The 21,147-nt window shown below is 41.8% G+C and overlaps 3 protein-coding genes and 1 non-coding gene across 9 annotated transcripts; 1 reads left to right on the forward strand and 3 right to left on the reverse strand.

Moving 5' to 3' along the window:
• Positions 1-506: 506 nt before the first annotated feature.
• Positions 507-6,975, reverse strand: LOC125893668 (cytochrome b-c1 complex subunit 1, mitochondrial). Its single transcript, XM_049584467.1, has 13 exons — positions 6,819-6,975; positions 4,816-4,956; positions 4,586-4,672; positions 4,001-4,130; positions 3,519-3,717; positions 3,327-3,406; positions 3,098-3,213; positions 2,184-2,327; positions 1,727-1,887; positions 1,529-1,614; positions 1,355-1,443; positions 1,149-1,224; positions 507-1,061 (listed from the first exon to the last, which is right to left on the reverse strand). Exons 1-13 carry the CDS (start codon positions 6,879-6,881, stop codon positions 997-999), a joined length of 1,437 nt encoding a protein of 478 aa, XP_049440424.1. The 5' UTR covers positions 6,882-6,975; the 3' UTR covers positions 507-996.
• Positions 1,944-2,064, reverse strand: LOC125898254 (small nucleolar RNA SNORA26). The gene has a single exon (XR_007450606.1). It is a non-coding gene; the product is annotated as a small nucleolar RNA SNORA26 (small nucleolar RNA).
• A 1,756-nt stretch (positions 6,976-8,731) lies between the features above and the next one.
• LOC125897798 (tubulin monoglycylase TTLL3-like) lies at positions 8,732-16,379 on the reverse strand. 6 transcript variants are annotated; one of them, XM_049591274.1, is made up of 14 exons: positions 16,248-16,317; positions 14,477-14,623; positions 14,288-14,403; positions 13,628-13,731; positions 13,357-13,528; positions 13,207-13,262; positions 12,924-13,052; positions 12,716-12,830; positions 11,675-11,963; positions 11,438-11,586; positions 11,121-11,364; positions 9,832-10,091; positions 9,410-9,585; positions 8,732-9,311 (listed from the first exon to the last, which is right to left on the reverse strand). In XM_049591274.1, the coding sequence occupies exons 3-14, from the start codon at positions 14,346-14,348 to the stop codon at positions 8,814-8,816; spliced, it is 2,253 nt and encodes a 750-aa protein (XP_049447231.1). In that variant the 5' UTR covers positions 14,349-14,403; positions 14,477-14,623; positions 16,248-16,317; the 3' UTR covers positions 8,732-8,813. The 6 variants fall into 6 exon arrangements, with proteins under 6 accessions (XP_049447231.1, XP_049447188.1, XP_049447206.1 ...); XM_049591231.1 differs by lacking the exons at positions 14,477-14,623; positions 16,248-16,317 and adding exons at positions 15,066-15,192; positions 15,585-15,637; XM_049591249.1 differs by lacking the exon at positions 16,248-16,317 and adding an exon at positions 15,066-15,436 and having other exon boundaries at positions 14,288-14,400; positions 14,477-14,671.
• On the forward strand, positions 16,301-21,014 carry hmces (5-hydroxymethylcytosine binding, ES cell specific). The gene is made up of 6 exons (XM_049591322.1): positions 16,301-16,489; positions 17,973-18,116; positions 18,226-18,450; positions 18,770-18,924; positions 19,012-19,204; positions 20,685-21,014. The coding sequence occupies exons 1-6, from the start codon at positions 16,301-16,303 to the stop codon at positions 20,871-20,873; spliced, it is 1,095 nt and encodes a 364-aa protein (XP_049447279.1). The 3' UTR covers positions 20,874-21,014.
• The last annotated feature ends 133 nt before the right edge of the window (positions 21,015-21,147 follow it).

Raw genomic sequence — 21,147 nt, forward strand, 5'->3', positions numbered from 1 at the left:
TTTGTGCCAAATGTGAGGAAATTCATTCAAGGCATTCTTCTTGCAATATCCTGTTCACAATAATGAGACAAAGACAGTAACCCTGACCTTTGACCATCAAAATGTAATAATTTCATCACCTAGTCCAAGTGAACATTTGTACCAAATCTGAAGAATTTCCATAGGGTGTTCTCAAGACAGCTTGTTCACGAATAGGATGTACTTACGGACAGATGGACACCCCAAAAACATTATCTGTCGAGCAATGGCTGTCACCGGCACAGAGACATAAATGTCAAAATACGGTTATCACTGTTCTTGTATCTTACCGTTTATTGAATACTTTTGCCATGCGTCTCTTGACCAAATTTAGAAACAACCAAAGACGACAACATTGCAGCTGACCATGACACTAAAATGGTGTGGTAGAACTAAAATGTAATGAGATTTAAAAAATATAACATAAAATGTGTATTTGAAACTTTAGAAAGCAATTCATCATATCAACGAGACCGAACACACTGGGCCAATGTTTTAGAGTATTTTTATTTTGTTGGAATGAGAGCTTCTGTTATGTACAATAGAGGACAGAAACAAATGTTACAGAAATTATAAATATATTCTTGCTCCATACTGGTTGTATTCAGTACTGGCTGTGCTGTGTCCAGTAGATGATTTTTTACTATTCAGTCTGCCCTCTCTTGTCTCCCCTCTGCAAGTCAGCGACAGGTAACAAGGACCTGTACAGTACAATCAAGAGGTAACTGATGTGTAATTTAATTCTCACACTGTGCAGACTGGCTGCCCCCCTCATGGCTAACTAAGAAGATATCAGTGGGCGGGATAAGAGAGGGAGGCGGGGAGAAGAGAGAGAGCGGATGGATGTGCTGTCAAGCCAACAAGTGGACAATCCTCAGGTGTTCACTCTCGCAGTGATGGCAAGAGGAAACTTGGGTAGGGTTGAGGAGGAAGATGAGGAGCAAACGTGGGACACACGGAGCAACACAACAACACACCTTAAAACCTCAGCCAGTACATGGCACTGCGCATTCTGTTGTAGTCGGGTAGCTGCTCGATGGGGCCTGGTGGAGAGGGGAGGAGAGACAGATTAGAGAAAGATAAGACAACATGAGCCCTGATCGTGCTGTAGAAAACCACAAAGAACTCACCGACAGCCGCCACAGCAGGACACTTATCATAGATATATTTGGAGCAGACATCACGCACCATCCTGGGGGTCACGGCCTGAAAGAAGAGATATAGTGGGAAGTCAGAACCTGCCAATTCTGAAAAGGCACTACTTCCAGAATCAATTTCTATCTCTCTATTTTACAAATGGTACAGGACAGGACTCTGATTCAGAGTCTAAACTCACATCGATCCGAGCGTCCCACTCTGCCAGAGGAATACGCCGTCCGTAGTTCAGGATGTGTCTGCCGATGTCGTCACAGATTGGTGTTGTTCCTAAAATACAGAAGGTGTGTCAACTTGTGATTAAGGAGAGTTTGTATGTGTGTTTGTGTAAATGCATGACAGACATGTTACGTACCATTGAGCTGTCCAACCAGACTGGCCTTCAGAGCGTTCTTGCCTCTGGCTACATCACTGTCTGTCACTGTGGTGCACAGGTTCATCCTGCAGGGAGCAGAAAGTGGAGGAAATAAGATAAAATATATAAACTGTCCTTTTATTTAAAGTGACATAACATTACAGTTACGGTGTTTCGTGAGTGCGAGTCATCACTGACCAGGCATTCTGGGACCAGTGCATCATATCTTCAATTTGGTGTTTATCAGCAACAAAGTAAATGCCCAGCAGGCCGGTGTCACTGTAGGAGGAGTGGAAGGCCTGGAAGCTATGACACAGGTTCTCCTCCACTGCCAGGCGAGCCAGGCGGCTGCTCAGATGCTGCAGGTGAGAGACAGAAATGATGATGTTTTTTAGAAGCTCCCATGTATTACAGGTCTTGTTCCTCCCGACAGGTCCAGAGGCAGGGGTGAGACCCCTGACCCAGGTTTTCAGAGAGGATCATAGTCTACCCCTCAATAATGGCCACTCAAGACATTAACAACCTCAAGTGGGCAAAGCTTAAAGGGGACAGCGCTGAATAAGATGCATCCCTTAAGGAGGCATTAGTTACAGCTTCCAGTTTCAACTATTGTCTTTTCTTCATTGCATAAACATATAAAACATATTTAACCAACCTTTCCACCACCGTAGGTGAGGTCATAGCTGCCGATGATTGAGTTGGCCACCATGAGAGGCACGATGTCTGGGCTGGCAGCACTGGCTCCCTCCACAGCCACGGCAATGTGCGCCAGAGGCAAAGCATCATCACGCATACGGATCTGAGCGGAGGATCAACACAACGATTAGCAGTGACTGTGATAACATATTTCCTGCCCATGCTCTTTATGCTGTCACAGGCCAGAGTTACAGCTAAGGCTTGAGGTATACTTGCTTTTAAACACACGTTCACAAAGAGAACCAGCTGTGTCGTGACTGGAATTGTTAACATGCGCCTACATGCTAAGCTGTTGCTGGAGGATTCCACTAGAGGACACACCAAAGAACTCTTGCATGATGAAAACAAACATGGCGACACTCATAGGAGGTTACTGAATTGTTAATTCTAAGATCTCTGTGGATCATGACAAAAAAAGTGACAAGCAGCACCATCATAAATGAGTACATTTCTCACACTTCCTTTACCATTCCTGTGCATGTTGCATCATCAGACACTAACGTTACCACACACATTAATTTCTGAGGCTGTGCACAAGCAATGCCCCAATCCGGAGCAGGATATGTGAGGCACCTATCATGTGCAAGGGAACAAATAATTGAAAGCAAGTATATCTCAGGCCTAATGCTTCAAAACATATCAATCTCAAATAAAAGTGAATTAACTTGAAATTAGTCTGTAACTGCTGCATTACTGTGCTATACATGGTCACATTCAGTGATTTCTCCAACTTGTGTTGAATATGTATAAAAAGAAAACTAATGTTCATGTGAAATAGCGATGGTATAAAAGATGATGTAATGAACCTCACAAAACAATGAAGGAAAAAAAAAAAAAAAAAACACTCCTGCAAAAACACTCAACACTTCTCACCTCACTGCCTGTAAATCTGCAGGGTGACAAGACGGGGATGGCATCGCCCTCGTACTCAAAAGACACTCCGCTGAAGTGAGATTTGGCCAAACCAACCAGCTCCTCGTGGCTCACACCTGAAGAGGAAGCACGTCAGATAAATCATCATCCAATCAGTTCCTGGACTAGTAGAAGTTCACATCTACCAGAGTGCCTCTTCACAGTGTGTGTTAGGAAGGAGAGGACCTACCTCCAGCTGCAGACAGCACCATGCGAGGGGCTTTGTAGTGGCTGTTGATGTAGTCCACTAGGTCCTGGCGGGTCAAGGTCCTGGGAGAATTGCATATGAGTATTAATGGTGACTTACAAAATGGTGAAGAATTTATTATAATATGGAAAACCTACTGAAAGGAAAGTGTGTGTGATATGCAGTTCTTCTTACCTTGCATTGTTGGAGGGTCCCAGCACGCTGTGTCCCAAAGCAGTGCCCTGGAAGGCTGTGGCATGCAGCAGGTCGAGGCAAACTTCCTGGAGGTTACCCTCGACTTCCTCGAGCTCACGCAGCACCACACCCCTCTGTTGCTCGATGTCTGCCTCGTTCAGTGAGCAACTCTGCACCACCTCTGACAGCAGCTCCACGGCTGGGAAAAACACAGAGGAAAAATTGTTGCTCACAACTTAGAGGGGATAAACACAAACTTTGTGTTTAGAGACAGTGAAGATCTTTGTGCCCCATAAAGTATGCAGCCATGTAAATGGGATTCTCCATCAGAAATGTTATTATGTCATGTTAATCAGTTAATTGGCTTTCATCTTACAAACAAGAATGGGTTCTATTTTGGAAATAATGTCTCTGAAATTAAATCATGGCTAAATCTATGGGATAATCTGTTTATTTCACTGCCTGTAAACAGGTCATCTCACCTTTGGGCAGATCTTTGGCAAGAGTCTTCATGTAATATGCAGTGTGCTCCCGGGAGGTATAGGCGCTCAGGTGACCACCCATAGACTCCACCTGCTGCTCCAGGGCAGTCTGAGGGTGCTTCTTGGTTCCCTGGGAGGCCAAGAAGATGACAGGTGAATAGAGGAAACCGAGTAATGTCCTTGATTGTCTAACAGGTAGCTATATTTCAAGTGCATTCAGCTTTAACAGATATAAGGTTCCATGGGAGACTTGCTTACCCGGTAGCAGTTTTTTTTCTTAAAATTTGTTTTCTCATGCATGTGCACAGGGATGCAAATGCACGTGATGCAATACATATTCAACTGATCTACGGGTGACAGTGATGCCCCAGGGGCAAACTAGTAAACATGGATACAGATTTTAAACTTTTGAAAAAAACTGTCATGTACAATAAGGATGGGAATTCACTCAACAGATCATAGACCTCAAGGATACACCCAAATGTGTTATGGTACATAACACTGAAACTAAACCTAAATTTTTATCTGTAAACAGGAAAAACTCCACAGGGTGCCTTTAAGGTCATGAAGTCTACTAATGTCTACCTTGAAAGCCATGTGCTCCAGGAAGAAGCCAGTTCCGTTGTTTTTCTCACTCTCATAGCGACTGCCAGCACTGATCCACAGTCCAACCTATCAAAGGGAAGAGATGTATGAACAGTTGTTGAAATGTTAAGCTACATCAGCATATTATTCAATGACAGTGAAGTGGCAAGTTTAGAAAATGCTAAAACAACTATAAGGTTATACATTGACCCCCATTACTGTTTTCTTACAGTGCATGTGGCATGTCCAGTCTCCTCAGATGCAACCCTCAAACCATTTTCCAGGGTAGTGAGACGAGTTTCAGGGGCTCCCAGCAGGCTCTGGGCATAGCTGACTGAGGCCTGTCCACGTCTCAGAGACAGGAGGATGGGCTGAGGGGGTAAAGACAATGAGTCATTTTTAACTCCTGTACATTTAAATATATACTATGTAGGATTTTCCTTAAAAACAAACAAAAAAACAGACTGATACATTGGTAATCCCTCTCAATCATCATTTATGACCCACGAGAAGTGTGTGGTGGTGTTTTTCTGCAGAAACTCTGCACTCAGCCTGCATTTTCTTATTCTCTTCTTATTTTCTGTGTTCAGGATGTTTATGGCTGTGTATCCCACAAGGCTCAGGCAAAACACCAAACGAGAGTGATCTGGGGTTGGCTTTTACTTTCAGTTTTGTCGGTGAGCATATTTACAAACAGCGGCCAACAATCCTGCATAATATTCCTTAAAATATACTGTCTGAATAACATGAATTTCTGTTCAAATTAAACACACTGGAAACCACTATGACAAAAAATGAGAACAAATATATTAACACAGAAAAAATATTAAAAGGCCTATATTGTAGGGGCTAAATCCTTATATGAAGGCTACCTGTTGTTTTTTTAAAAGCTCTGATGAAGAGCTACAGTGGTTGAAACATGTTGGCTCTTTCAATGATTTAATTACCGGCATTGTGCAAATATGAAAGCTATTTAATATTAGCTGTGCCTTGCTGACTGATACAACTGCTTGTTATTGTTCTTACTCAGCAAATAAGGCAAGGCTTCAGGTCCTGAGTGTTTGTTTATTAATATTAGTTAGCAGGACATCTCAAAAATTACAAAATAGGGCATTTTACAACAGTTTTGCCATTTTGTATTGCACATATTCAACTGCAAATAGTCTTGCGCATGTATGCCATGATTGTCTATTATTGTGTAAGGCATGAGGTGCAGAAAATTTAATGAACTGTACTTTATTTAACACTTTAAATTAACTCTTGTTGATCCCTACAAATGCAAATCGAGATTACAAATGTTTGGCATCTAAACTTAAGGCTGACAGCTGACACTGCCACCCTATGATATCTGTCAAGGAGACAACTAAAAATAGACAAAAGCAGAATATGGGATGTAATACATGTCAAATTGTCTAGATCTGTGTGCATATATAGCTATTGTTTCTATAACGTTACATCGATATGCACTGTAATGTAAAGGATCAGTCTATTTTACATCCAAACAGGGTATTCAATATTTTTAATTATTTCTGAGAATTATCTACCATGACATTTAATGTTGATATTACATACGTTTACACAAGTACGCTGTGCAGTGATGTGGGATAATAAACGTTAAAAAATCTAAAGACACAGCTAAAGCTAACACAGTTATAATCAGTTAGTTGCTCCAATCTATAGCAATAATGTAAAATGAGTGTCAGTACACAGTTTTCACCTTTCTATTATACACAATATTAAAGTACTTTCTCGGCAATCAAATATTTTCTCTGTCAATAAAAGTAAAGGATTGTCCCTGTCAGCATCTGCCTATCCAAAGTCACAATGCTAACACTGCTAGCCAGGAAGCTTAGCTGCGGTGTGAGGGCAGATAAGGACAATTGACAAATGTTACAGCTGCTGACCTTGCGACAGGCTAAAGACGATCGAAACGACGAAAAGATAATCTGAATAACACCTACAAACTGTAGACGTTACACACCAGGTGGTTGTTGAATGACGCGCAGCCTCATATGACAGGTGACCTTGCGTTCACTGCTAGCTAACTAATGCTAACTCTTTCCCGTTCTGTACTGTGGACAGCTCAGCTAGCTAATTAGCAAGCTAGCCGGTTAACTTTCACCCTCTTCGATTGATTCCAGGCTTACACTAAAACAAGAACAGTACCGGTATCTCGCTTTGACATTTCCTAAGGCAAAACCTTTTTCTCCTTAGCCTTTAAATGTGTACTTACACTGCGGTTTTTGGCGAGGGCTCGACCCACAGTGCTCCCGACTCGGCACACGGACGCCGCCATTTCTCAGTACTGATATAGAAAGCAAGGGGAGGGGGTCTGAGCTGTTCTCGTGTATCGCTTCTTCTTCGCCCTGAATATGAAAATGTGTATTACCTTTGTAAGTGCGCATTACCGCCACCAAGTGTTCATCATGTGTTAGTGACAGTGAGGTCTGTGGGTGAGAGTCACCACCGTGTATGAAAATCCATGTTAGTGAGCACTTCTCGGTTTCCAAGGTAATCCATCCGCCTGACAGGTGTGGCATATCAAGATGATGAATAAACAGTATCATTACTACACAGGTGTGCCTTGGGATGGTCACAATAAAAGGCCACTCTATAATATGCAGTTTGATCACACCATTGCCATGCTGACTGCAGGATTGTCCACCAGAGCTGTTGCTTTTGAACTGAATGTTCATTTCACTACCGTAAGATGTCTCCAGTGTTGTTTCCTTTAATTTGGCAGTACATCCAACCAGCCTCACAACTGCAGACTACATGTAGCCACACCAGCTCGGGACCTCCACATCCAGCATCTTCTGGAGCACGCTGATCAATTTGCAGCCTGTAATAGTGTAAAAAGAGTAATGTTTCAACACCAATGTGTCTTCATCAGAGTCAAATAGAGCAAAGACAAACAGGCACACTCATATATAGTCAACCCACAACAGGTGAGCAGTTCACATTGGATAATTGGTTGAAGAGGATTTCAAATCTATTGCACCAGACTCTCATCAGGAATAAAGAAACACAGATATCTCTTAAGGTTACAGACAGTACAAAATACAAATATAAAAGGTACTAAATATAAAAGGTACAGGTTCTGCATCCATCACATGTAACATATCAAGCTCAAGCTCATCTGTGTGTTCATAGTCCTCATTAGGGTTATTTACCTGACAGCAGTTCGTCATCATAACCGACCTGTGTGGTTTGTGAGAGCATTTGGATGTACTGCCAAATTTCAGAGAAACAACATCGGGGACCTCTTATAGCAGTACAATGAACATTAAGTTCACATGAAACAGCTCTGGTGGACATTCCTGCAGTCAGCATGCCAATGACACGCTCCGTCAAAACTTAGGTCTTCCGTGGCATTGTGTTGTGTGATCATTGTGACAATCGAAGGCACACTGTGTAGTAATGATGTTGTTTAATCAGCATCTTGGTAAGTCACTCCTGTCAGATGTATAGTAGCAGTGTGCCATGATTTATGAGGTGGATAATCAATCTAGTAAGTAACAGCTAATCAATTACAGTTTGAAAATGCAACATTAACCGGTGCTGAAGATCTGATTTGTCTAAAATATTAATTTCAATGGGCTCTGAGCTCTCTAAAAAGACTCTGCAAGTGAACTCTGTCTCTGTGTCGGGGGTCTGGATGCTGAGGCTTTTCTTTCCCTTTTCCCTTCACTGCTGGGTCTGGAGTACTTGTTGGAGTGCAGACAACACAAAAGCAGTGGAGAATCAAGTACATGCACTGGATGTGCTCATGACAACATAATGTTGTTTGCACAGATAGTTTTACTTAGATATAGGTACAACACAGAAGAGAGAAACTGAACCCTTTTTGGTATCGATCCTATTGACACTATGATTAATCTTCAAAATGAAGGCATAGTATGGAGAGTATTGATATTTTGGTATCGATCTGCCCACCCCTACACTTCAATTGTGAACATGCAATGAGACTACTGTCTATCAAAGAAGTAGTCCCTGTATAAATTGTTGAGAACCTGATATCCAAAATTACAAGGGCACATTTGTGTTAAATCATATTATTGAAACAACAGAAATGAAATAAAAGAAAGTAGCAACTGAAAAACATGACATGGCATCATATTTAATTCTGACTTTATTATGAGGTAGGACAAAAAACCCTGCAAAAGAATAATTCAAGCTGAAGGAGTATGGGAATAATTTGGTCAGCAAACCTTCTTTTGAAAGTTTTTTAGGCACTCAAGGTGCTGGCGGCTGCCTGTCTGGACTGTTTTAAAACAGTGATCTCCAGAGACAAAGGAGGACCTTGCTGCTTCTCTGTGGCAGAGGGCTGGACTTTCTCTGAGCAGACCTTTGATACTTCTGATCTCTTCTTCCACAAAAGTACATTGTGAGACTGGGCACTGACGGGCTGGTGGATGGACTTCATAGTCACTGGCATGTGAAGTGTTACAGTTTCAATATGGACAGGCACAGGCAGCTCAGGAGGAAGAGGAGGAGGTGGTGGAACTCTGCTGCTGGTGTTTTTCTGAGTCTCTGCATTCTTCAACAACATCTTAGGCAGAGGCTTTATTTTTTCTGCTGCAGGTTCCTTCTCCTTGACAGGGCCGCGGCGTTTCGGTGCTGAGCGGTTAGAGGACCTCAGTGGAGGAAGTGGGCAGGGGCACTTCATCTTGTAGCCCTCAACAAGTAGGTTGATTCCCACATACTTTGGCACTTCTACTGCTGCCTAGAGACCAAAAGTGACATCTAAAGTAATGTGTATCAACCTCACAATGTGTGCCACTTGAATGTATACGCTGAGGAGGAGGGATGATTCTTCCTTACCTGCTTATATATGAGCTGAAAGTCTCCAGTGTTTGCAGTGCGGTCTGCTCTCCGGTCCAGGACGACTCGTAATGTGTCCTCCTGCACAGCGGTACAGAGGCGGGCTGTCACAGGGGTGGAGGGGGCCATAGTGGGACTGACATTGACTTCTATCAGCCATGGACGCAGGTCCTGACCTGAGAAAGACATAACAGAATATCTAAGTGGTGATGACTCCTCTTTTTTTCATAGTAAAGGTACATAAAAATATTAAAGAGATAATCTAAATTAGAATTGAAGGACATGTTATTTTATTACCAATATAATTTAACACCTCCTGAAAAAGCACTTTTAAAATAAAAGTTGATGCATGTTGAGTCGACACAAGCTGTTTAACATACTCTATGATATATTCAGCATCATTTACATTGATCCCGTCGTACCTAACATGAAGTCAGCACCATAGAGCTCAAATGTGTTTTTTCGTGACTTCATCAGATCCTGTGTGGTCTGTAATGCATGGATCACACCCTTCTTCATCCCCGGGACTACCACTTCTTGCCACTGAGCCTCCTGGCCCTGGCTGGACAAAAAAGTCTTGAACTGGTCATCCGACCACATGTTGTCTTCTGGGATACTACGATGGCGCTGTTGGGAGGGTCTCAGGTGCTTCTGGATGGAGTTGTTGCACAGGTGCACAGAGCTGGAAGGATGGGGTAAAGAGGCCAAGATTGGAAAGAGAGATGAGAAGAAATGAATGGTATGGGATAAGAATATGATTTATGAGGACATGATGAGAGAAATGACACAGGCCTCTCACTAGTTTTGCTCTTTAGTTTGCCTACAAACTGTATTTTCTTTGGCTATGGAAATACTTACCACATGATCAGACCAAGACACATGTAGTAACAAGTATTAAACAAAGAATCAAATTATGAATTTCAAAATCATGCGTGGAAGCTATCAGACATGATTTATTTCAACCCAATCACGAAAATAAATACTGGCATTGTGCATTTCTGCAAAACACAAATAATGTAATATTTATACTTTATTATATAGCGGATATGTTGAAACTTAACATTTTTTTACATTTCAACAGTGTTGTGGTTAATATATGGTTATGTTAAGGCACAAAAATCACTTGGTTATGGTTAGGAAAAGATTTTGTTTTGGAAATGTTTATGTCTTGCTATAAAACTACAGTGTTTTGTTATCTGTTGGACTCAAACAGTCTTAGTGTCCTTGGTTTGCAGAATTGTACAATGCAACATGTTTTCTGGCAACTAGGCTGATTATTTCTATAATTCCAGCATGTTATGAGAATTAAAACTGTAAAAAGTACAGACAATGAGTAGGTTAAGTGTCTATCGAGAGTATTGAAGTATTTTTTACAGTATTTACTTGCTTGGTGGGAATCAGACGTGTATGCAAGTTGGCAGGTGTTATAGTCAATTTGCAGTTTTGGAGTTGATTTGAATGTTGCTAATATCAAGAGTAGCAAACACACTGAGATTTGAATACCGTATACCCAGAGGATAACAGCTACTTTCAAGCCATGCACTAACACAAAATCAGATCTCCCGCCAAAAACAAGCGTAAACCATAATCTGTGTTGCCTGTCTCGTACTCTGCATCTTTCTCTCACTTCCCTTTTAATTTAACGTCCATCTGGTTTCACATCTGCTTCTTTCTTTCACCCACGCAATCTCTTTAGATATGTCAGTCTTACCTGTCCAGTGTATGAAGGGAGTAAGGCTGCGTAGAGAAGCGCAAGTAGCACTTTTTATAGAACCACACAGTCAGAGGGTTCCAGTCCGTGACCAAGAACCACTGGCGCACGTCAAATTTGGTGCCATGGACCAGCAAAGGCCGCTCCAGGTACTTCTGCACCACCCACTTGCTTTCCTTGATAAGGGTTGGATCACCTTCCACCACACTGAGGATCTGATCCAGGCGCTTGGCGCATTTGATACCTGGAAGGCAGGAGTGGCATGTGAGCCAGGATTAGGTCAGATATGAGCCATCTGATAGTGTCTGACTTTTTACCTCTGCCCCTGGACTTAGCTCCAGGTTTAATGATCCAGATGTTGTGCATGCCGTCTATGTCCAGCTGTGGACAGACCTCCGCCAGCTTCTCTAGCATGGCTTTGCAGAAAGTCACATAATGATCGCTGTTCTCGATCTTTGCTCCGTCACTGTGTGAGGAAACAGAGGGAAAGAAATACTGAAGAGCACTTTGGTTTGCAAGTTTCCTTTAATCTCTCACACTGAAGCATTACTCACTGAACAACAAGGTAGTAACTGTCGATAAACTCGGCCCACTCCTCCTTTGTAAGAGTCTGTGGCGTTTCCATGCTTATGTCTATGTCCCTATGCTCCAGACTGTCTAAAAACTCCTGGCATACTTTGAGTGCGCTGTCAATCATTTGGGAAAGGATGACTGGTCTGGATTGGCGTTTGCTTTGTTTCCTCACAGCCTGAGGGTTGTGGCTCGTTCCTTCTCCCTGAACACCCTGCTCCCTCTCCACAATGTACTTCAATAAACTGGTGCAGGCTGTCCTCCTGTAGTCCTCTACACAAAGGACAAAGAGGCAAGTAAAGCTTTCTCTTTGAGTGAAAGAAGAAGAAAGATGGAAATGCTTTTAGGCCCAATCCCATTTCTTATTTTTACCCCTATGCCTCATTTTTGAGTGCCAATTTGTTCACAACATAAGTTTTACACTAGCGACTGGTCAAACAAGTCATCCAGTAGAAAAGAACACTGCTTCATTACCAGGACACTAGTAGTGCTATGTAGGCTAACGTTAGCAATCCGCGCTCCCACAATGCCTGTCTGCACTGACATTAGAAGAGCAGTAACAAGTCACTGCTGGACTTACGTTAAATTTCAGGCATTTTATGTGGGACTGTCATGCACATATCAGCAATAACAATGTTACATTAGTTAGCTAGCTAGTTAGCCTCAGCAACACCAGCATGCTGCTCTCTTGTCTTGCTTGTTAACATAATGCATTGAAACAGTATTAAACTTAGATAATACAATAGTTATTCCAATTTTAAAGTCGTTATTAACAAAGAACATACATTTGTGGATTTCTTTTGTTGCTTGTGCAGCCATCTTGCAGATGATTTCTCATAGCACTTGTTTTGCTCCATTTGGAGGGCCATGTAGCCCTAACACTTCACCCTACAACTCTATCCCAATAAGAATCCGGACAGCCTACTTCTAGGCATGAACGCGCAAAATGGAGCGGTAGGGCTTAGTGGTAGCGACAAAGGGTGTAATGGGATTGAGCCTGAAAGTGTAATCTAGGCAGATCTGACCAATGAAAGCATGCTTCTCATCCTGCGCTCCTAGTCTGTAACAGCGAGGGAAGAAGGTGTCTGGGTCAGCTGAATCAAACCAGTGCAGGTTCTTCAGGTTCACACACAATCCCGCCTGACAGAGACAAGACAAATGTTGATGGTGGGTGTGACAGGAGACCACTGAGTAGTCCTTCTTTTGCTGTATAACCATAGCATATAAATATACCTTGGTGGTGAAGCTGCCTGCTTTTGCAAAATGATTGGTAATCTGTTCTTTTTGCAGGCTGTTGGTGTCGATGGCGTCTCTACGGTTCGTCCAGTAGAAATAAACCATTTCATTCCGCACCAGGCGAGACTGTAAGAGGAAGAGAAAAGGACGGGAGCTGATTTTGTTGAATTTTGCCAATACAAACCTTACATTACCAACATGATTATCAAGGCAAGCAACAACCTTTCACTTGCCTGTTGCAAGCCTCAAGTTAGCCTACAACCTTAAATGTAATTTTTACCATGAGATCATACAGTCCATCTGGATCGTCCTCTTTCTCGACATTGTCTGAGTTATCTGAGAAGAAGCAGCCATGTTAATAAGTGATCATAAATACACAAATATCCAAACCCAGTAATAATATGAACAGTAACACTTTCACTGAGCCCACCGTCATCGTCATCGCTGTCACCAGCATCATTGGAGCTGGCTCTGTCCTCCTTGCTGTGACGCTGGTAAGCATGGTGGTTTGGGTGGTGCATGCGCTGCTCAACCCAGCCTCTGGCTTTCAATGCTGCCCTTATGACAGGGTAAGGGCCCTGGACAGAAAACACCTTATGCATCTGAGGGGAAGGAAAGCAGACATCTAAATAATGGACAACTTCATGGAACAATCAGAAATTTATGTGACCTCATAAATATATCCAGTGATGTTAACTCACCTTGACAGCTTTGTCCACAAGAGCTTTAGCTGTCCTCAGTCTCTCTGGGTTAAGAGCAGGTAGGCTTACAAAACTGCGGCGAACATTGCCCTCAGGAGGTGTACCTGATGTGCAGACACATGCCCGCACACACACACACACACACACACACACAGAGTAACATCAGGATTGTTGTCATACAGTATATTAATAGACCCTATTGATAGCCCAGGTTCCCAACTAATCTAGAAGGCCGTGTTGTGAACTCAACATGAACATACAACAGAAATAGTAAAGACAAAGACAATGTAACTAAAGATTAAAGCCTGACATCTTCAGCTTCGAGCCAAAAAGAGCAAAGTCATGAAATATTAATATGTGGCCTCTGAGTTCAAACATTTGGCCACGTGTCCAGAGTGTGACCTCATGATTAATTCAGCATTCATGATCTATAAGCCGGGTCTATGAATACAGTCCCGTGGAGGTGTGAAGTCACACAGAAGTTACCTTTTGTGTTTCAGTTTAGATATTGGTCCCTAAGAAGCAAATTACTACAGGAAAACCCAGAATTTCCCTTACTGCAGGCCCAATCTGTATTTTTTTGACAATATGAGGCCATTTGTCTGGTCCTTGGGGTATTCAGATGGGGACAGTGTTTCTTTGATGCTTTCTGTCTCTCACCACTGTCAAGGCTTGGTGTCCGTTTGCATGTGGTGGCCTCCATACTAACATCAGCTCTCATTCTTCGGGGGAACCGTTCCTTTTGCTCTGCTTTGTGGATGGTCAGACTTGCACTGCTGCAGAGGACACAGTCTGTCATTTATGGGGCAACAAACATACAGTGTCAAAGTGTACACAGATGTTACATACAGTGATTAAAACTCTGTAAAACACTGCAGGTGTCACGCATCTCTGGCTTCTGCTGGTCCTGTAGGTCTCTCTCCAAGTGCAGTGGAGTATAAAGTGGGTCAAATTGCTGAGCAGGAGACAGCTTGGCTACACCTGTCAGGTTTGTACCTAACACCCAGGCAGAGAGTGATACTCAGTCTGATTTCCTTCAGTTACCTGTTGAACAGAGGCCCAGAACCAGATACATATCCCAACAACAGAAATGCTCATTAAAATCCTACTGTAATCTATTGGAGATTGGAGATCATTCACATCAGCCAATGCACAACACATATTCACAAATTTTTTTCTAATAATAATAATAATAATAATTATAATAATAATTCATATTTGCAATAAAGCCACCACAGGTTACAAGCCCCTCTTTCTTTGTTTAACTAACATTAGCATCACCAGCTCTCCAAAACAAACTACCATAATCTTTAAATTTACTGGTAAAGTAGCTCCAAACCACCAAACACCGTCTCCCCCACTGACAGATTTGTCACAGTAAGTCTCTCCCCTTTAAAGCAGAGCTCTGACCTCATGGTTTTGTGTTTGTTCCTCTTACCTGAGGTCTGCAGGTGTACTGACTCCGGTGCCGGGACACCGGTTGAGTTTCATCAGAGGAAAGCACTGTGCCCCCGACTCTCGACATGTTTATTGTTACTATGGCAACGGCTAGATAGCTCCTCATGCTAACACAAGGTAGTGAAAGAGGGAGAGTGTTTTCATGACATTTGTTTTGTTTTTACTTTTGAATAGATAGCTAGTGTGATACGCATATCACACTAGGAAAAAGAGTAGGCTAATAAAAAAAATGAAAGATATGCAAGATATACTTATGAGAATATACTACAATATACTATTATATTAGGCTATGTTATTATTAGTAGGTATACTATAATACTAAAATATTAAAGAATAATAAATAATAAAAATAACAATTTATAACTTTAACTTTTAGGCCCACTTTAATACATAGGCTTAATTATTATTTTTAGCAAAATATTATATAGGCCTACATAAAATAATTTGACTACCCAACTTTTATATTTTTAAAGATGCAAAAACAAATTTTAAAACGTACTTGACTCTTCTTCTTCTGTTATTAATAAATGACTCGTCAAAAACTGAGATTATTTAAACATTTCAAATAGACAGACCCCGAAGGTTTTGTTGTCGTTATGTTTCTTTCTCCCTCCCTACATTGCATTTATTTGTTGTACAGTGTAATTTATTTTTTACATTATATCTATATTAGGCCCAATAATATATTTTCTACAACTTTTCTGATGAAAATCTTATTTAAAAAACGTATCTTTAATTTCACATCTTGGTATGGCTACTTTCACTAGCGTACTTAAGACACGAAATGATTAGCTGTTGTGGATAGTATTTGAATCTTTTTGTTTGTATTTTGAATATTTTTCTCTCTGACCCGTCGCCATCTTGGCTCCGGAGGGGCGGAGGCTGTGCGGCACTGTGTCACGTGCGCGGTAACGCCAGCCTCTGCCCAGGCATATCCCCGCGATCACACACATACACACAGTGACACAGACGTACATACACACACTACACACACCCATGACATAACACATTCAGCTAAGCAGGACAACTTTACGACACACATATACCAGAACCCTCTAACACAGGTGAGTCAAGCAGCGTTTATAAATGGCGCCTTTACAGCCAGTGACAAAGAAATGTTAGGTGACATTAACTCAAGCTAACATGCTAACTGTTAACTTACTGCGTATGTTGTAAGTCTCTCTCAGGTGGCTGAAAAGTTGTTTTCGCCGTAAAATGTGTGGAAGAACTGCGTGTACGCTTGCTCCTGACGAGTTGAGCCGAGCCTGCTCCTACAGGAACCGGCGAGGGCAGCGGAGACAGCCCCGCTGGAGGGATGGAGATGCGGACAAATACCGACCCTCGTACAACAAGAGTCCCCAGTCCATGAGCCCCGTCCTGCTGTCCCAGAGGCACTTTGATAAGGTGAGACCACCTATAACTCTCTCTGCGTGAATGAGATGCATGAACTGTTTTAATTGAAGGATGCTCAATACCTTGGTATCATGTTAGGGGCATGTCTCTCATTTCAAAAGCAAGTGAAGAATGTTCTGGCAACAGTCAAGTAATACAGCTTGAGATAACCTTATGCCTGTTATATCTATTATATATAATATACCACGATTTTCCCTCATATCACGTACTGTCTAACTATCTGGTTTCATACCAGTGATTCAATCCTGAAACTCATACAGTCTGTATTCAAACAGGCTCTTAAAGTTTTAGATATCAAACCCAAAACCTCATCATCATGCAACATACTGCCTAAGTATGATCTCCTGAGCAGGGAAAACATGTCTAAGACAAGTTTCAAGACATCTGCCTAATATATAAAGTCCTTCATGGTCTAGCACTTCCCCTACAAATCACCTTCACTACAGAAAGCTCTTAATGACAGGTTTAAACGAGATCCACAACCCAAGGACAAATTCGGCCAGTTAGCTTTTACAGTGAGAGCTTCCCAGACATGTAACACACTTCTAGTACATATGAAATGGGTGATATGTCCTTTAGATTATATTATGATATTTTTAGGCTATATCTCGTTACATGATATAAGTCTCGATATTTTCAAATTTACTCTAAAGCACTTCATCAGTGCTAGAACAGGGAGACAAAATAGAAGATAACAGTATTTCTGACCAAATACCTTCTGAGTTGGAGGGATTTTTCTCCAGAAAATACTAATACAATGAGATTTTGATTAATAATCATCAATAATGTGGATATAATGACTAAGTGGGTTAAGGCAAGCTTTAAAACAAAAACAGTATTCTTGTCAATTGATACTCTACATCACTTTACTTTAATGAACCCATTTAAAACAAGGGAAAGAAGACCATTTATGCCAAATCACGATACAATGATATCCACAATCTTAGATCACTTATAGTCTAATATCTCGATAACGATATATCTTCATATTGCCCAACCCTCTTCCTCATACACAATCTGAATTTCAGCTAATAAGCAACTAGGTGTGTATCACACATAGCCTCCACAAGCCTCCACTGTATGTCCACATCCTTTTTGCCATGTGTCTGTGTGTGTCAGGTGTAATGTAGTCTTCACTCTAATATCTTCTACTATTTGGCTTATTTTTGCATGCTTTTATGTCTGTCTGTTTTAGTGGCTATTTTACCACCTGGCCCAGGTAGACATTATTTGAAGATTTGGCCCTATAACGTCAAGAGACACGTCTTGGTACACATAACAATATACAGTACAGGTCAATGTAACAATGCCACAAAAAGGAGTTAAAACTATATAAACTCTTCTGTCACAGTCTAAACTATAAGGACCACTGTACGCCCTCAAAAGGTAGTATGTGCTGCAGGGTTATTGCAGTGGATAGCAATGTATATTGTAGGTGCTCATGATATTGTGTTCACCCCTTGTTTGTCCTCAGAATGCTCCTGTCGATGACTATGTGTTGGCCTCCATGCGTTGGGGTCTGGTACCTTCCTGGTTCAAGCAGGATGACCCCAGCAAGATGCAGTACAGCACCAGCAATTGCCGCAGTGAGAATATCTTGGAGAAGAAATCATATAAGGTGCGTAGAGTTTAAGGGAAAAGCGAAGCTAAATTGTCTTCCCTGTGTTATGTCTCTATTGGACGTATGCTCACAGGAGTGTCATAACACTTTGTCGTCTCCCCTAAAGGATCCCCTGATAAAGGGTCAGCGCTGCGTCATCCTGGCTGATGGCTTTTATGAGTGGAAGAAGCAGGAAAAGAACAAGCAGCCTTTCTTCATATACTTCCCTCAGACTCAGGGAAGCAGCCAGGAGAAAAAAGGGGATCAGGATGACCCCAAGACCTCAGCTCGCAATAAGGAGAATTCAGAGACGGTGTGCCCTCCAGAGAAGGCCTCCCCTGACTTGACCGAGGTTCATATTGGGTTTTCTATAGCAATATAAGCACCATGAACAATTGCTTTCATCCAGAACAAAAGTAGAAAGAATGCAGCTGTGGCGGATATTACCATGGCTGAAAATATCCTGTGTGGGAGAGAGGCCAGAGCAAAAATGTGCATGTGTCCACCAGGTGTGTCAGGCTTTAGGTTTGATGCTGGTGCCAGGCTAAAGAGTGTAAAAAAAAAAAAATACAACTGTAACAACAAAACCTGTCACTTTATTTCATAAAATATGCTTATTTTTACTATTTAAAAGATACCATGCCCATGCCCTTCTGCTCTGTGTTGTTCAGGGAGGAGAGGCATCAGGTGAGTGGACTGGATGGAAGTTGCTGACTATGGCCGGACTGTTTGACTGCTGGACACCTCCAGATGGTGGAGAACCTCTTTACAGTTACAGTGTTATCACTGTGAATGCTTCCCCAAACCTGGAAAGCATCCACAATAGGTAAGGAGAGGTAATGATTGGGAAGCACATTCTATCTTCACTTGTGTCCCGTATGAAATCCTAAATTACTGTGTGGTTATGTTTCAGGATGCCAGCAATCCTGAATGGAGACGAAGAAGTGAGAAGATGGCTGGATTTTGGGGCGGTGAAGTCTCTCGATGCCTTGAAACTGCTCCAGTCTAAAAACATTTTGACTTTCCACCCCGTCTCTTCGATAGTGAATAACTCTCGCAACAACTCTCCAGAGTGCCTTCAACCAGTGGATCTTAACAGCAAAAAGGTATCAGAGTTACTGAGGTATTTTACTAACTGTGGTTGACAAAATTAGTGATATACATCAGACCAGCACATATGGGTAGTTAGCAGAATTTTAAGTCCGTGTGTCCTTTTGGAGGATAGAAAAGATGAAGATCCTGCTTATGTCACTGCAATTTGACCTGTGTTTGGATTGAATGCATTTATTTCTTGTTAAACAAATGTTTGTTATATAGACGTGTTTAATAGTTTTGCAGCCTTGCTTGAACCTGAGTGTTTGTGATACCACAATAAATTAAGGTTTATCGCCGTCATGTCCCTTCAGTCTTCCCCTACCCAAGTAGATTGATGATCCAACACAGCGGCCCGATATTGCTTTTCCAGATGCTTATATTTGATCGAATTACCAGGTATTGTTAGGCTAAGTGTTGTCTGTAAATAACCAACCTCTTATTAGCCAAGTGAAGAGCTACATTGAGATTTAGTTGGTGATGCTGCACTGTATGACTGTAACATTACTGCAGCAGCCTCCCACTTAAGCTAACATTAGTTACCCATCAATAGTGACCGTCACCAGCATCATTTAGCGATTTACCACAGTGACAGTTAATATTCACACATCTGATTTGCTTCAAATCTCACTGTGAAAACCTTGGTTACCACCTACACAACAGCTTTTTGGCATTTCCCCATTTCTCTCCGACCACACATTTTCTTGTCTGTAGTTTGGAACAGAAGCCTGAATCTTTTTTACCACATGGTAGGGGAACAAATTGGAGATCAGCGTGTTTGAATTTATTGCTGGTGCAACCAACTGTATAGCAACTCTTCAGCTTGTGCTATTAATTCAAACTGGTTTAAGTGAAAGTTTGGAGATGTGTTTTAACTTCCTTTGTGTACGTTTTCACTGTCTGAACAGAACGCTGGACTGTTTCCTTTCAAAAGGGGGTGGTCGTAAGAGCTTACTGTGGTTGACGTGTTGCTGGTCTGATGTATAGAGTGCTCTATGAATGACTCCTAACCCCGGAAATGAGTTAGCATTTTTGCACTCCTGGTTACCTACAGTCAAAATCAGTGGGGTTTTTTATGGGGCTTTGATTAGATGCCTGAAATAAGGTCTGTGGTTAACACAAGCTTAAGAGACTTTGAAGTTTTGTTCTACAACATAAAATATGTCAGTAAATATTCCACATCGTCAAGCCGAACACAGCTTTGCAGTCACGTTGTGGTAGGGATGTTAAGTAATGTGACTGTGGTGTAGTTAGTTTATAGCTTAATAGCTTAACATTAGCTTTTTACCTCTGGCATTGTTTGGTTTGTTTGCCACAGAGCTTATTTTCTGCAATAACCCAAAATCCACTGACAAAATGTTATAGGCTTCTTGACCAAGGAACCAGAGCGATGCTGACTTCCATGTCAGCCTTCAAAAAAAGATCATCCCTGCATCACTCTTTAGTGTCAGTAGAGGGAGGTTTGAGCTGACAAATCTGATTTTTAATCCCCAGGAGCCCAAACCCACAGGCAGCAGTAAGATGATGATGGGCTGGCTGTCGAGCACGTCACCTTCAAAGAGGAAGGAGCCCAGCACGCGTGAGAGCAAAGAAGAGCAAGAAAGCAAAGCAGGGGCTCGGAGGAAATCATCAGGGCCGCTTAAGCAGTGGCTTCAGGGAGCCAAGAAACCAAGAACCAAATGAAGACATCAACTCTGCAGTACAATATAAGGTGCATGGAGTGCTGCTGGGTGTAGAAAAAGTGTGCTTCTGGTGCTCTTCGGTGTAGGGATCAAAAAAGTAATTGAAAGAAAATTCAAAAAACCGAGGCACTCAGGGAGTAGAAAAATAAAAAGCCTTTATTAAGTCATGGCTTTGTTCTGATTAAACATGTCGACATTTTTAATCACAACAAAGCCATGCCTTAATAAAGGCTTTTTATTTTTCTACTCCCTGAGTGCCTCGGTTTTTTGAATTT

This window comes from Epinephelus fuscoguttatus, linkage group LG1 (genome assembly GCF_011397635.1).
Source record: "Epinephelus fuscoguttatus linkage group LG1, E.fuscoguttatus.final_Chr_v1".
Taxonomy (NCBI): Eukaryota; Metazoa; Chordata; class Actinopteri; order Perciformes; family Serranidae; genus Epinephelus; species Epinephelus fuscoguttatus.

What these genes read in the sequence shown, in the direction of transcription:
- LOC125897798 (XM_049591231.1), bottom strand. Translation starts at nt 15,118, where the DNA reads ATGAAACTCAACCGGTGTCCCGGCACCGGAGTCAGTACACCTGCAGAC. An exon ending in AGTACACCTGCAGACCTCAG is followed by an intron (nt 14,404 to 15,065) that starts GTAAGAGGAACA and finishes TGTCCTCTGCAG; the next exon opens with CAGTGCAAGTCTGACCATCC. An exon ending in TGAGAAGCATGCTTTCATTG is followed by an intron (nt 11,964 to 12,715) that starts GTCAGATCTGCC and finishes TCCTTTGTGTAG; the next exon opens with AGGACTACAGGAGGACAGCC.
- LOC125893668 (XM_049584467.1), bottom strand. Translation starts at nt 6,881, where the DNA reads ATGGCGGCGTCCGTGTGCCGAGTCGGGAGCACTGTGGGTCGAGCCCTC. An exon ending in TGGAGCACATGGCTTTCAAG is followed by an intron (nt 4,131 to 4,585) that starts GTAGACATTAGT and finishes TTGGCCTCCCAG; the next exon opens with GGAACCAAGAAGCACCCTCA. An exon ending in CACTGGTCCCAGAATGCCTG is followed by an intron (nt 1,615 to 1,726) that starts GTCAGTGATGAC and finishes TGCTCCCTGCAG; the next exon opens with GATGAACCTGTGCACCACAG.
- hmces (XM_049591322.1), top strand. Translation starts at nt 16,301, where the DNA reads ATGTGTGGAAGAACTGCGTGTACGCTTGCTCCTGACGAGTTGAGCCGA. An exon ending in CCCAGAGGCACTTTGATAAG is followed by an intron (nt 16,490 to 17,972) that starts GTGAGACCACCT and finishes GTTTGTCCTCAG; the next exon opens with AATGCTCCTGTCGATGACTA. An exon ending in CTGGAAAGCATCCACAATAG is followed by an intron (nt 18,925 to 19,011) that starts GTAAGGAGAGGT and finishes GTTATGTTTCAG; the next exon opens with GATGCCAGCAATCCTGAATG.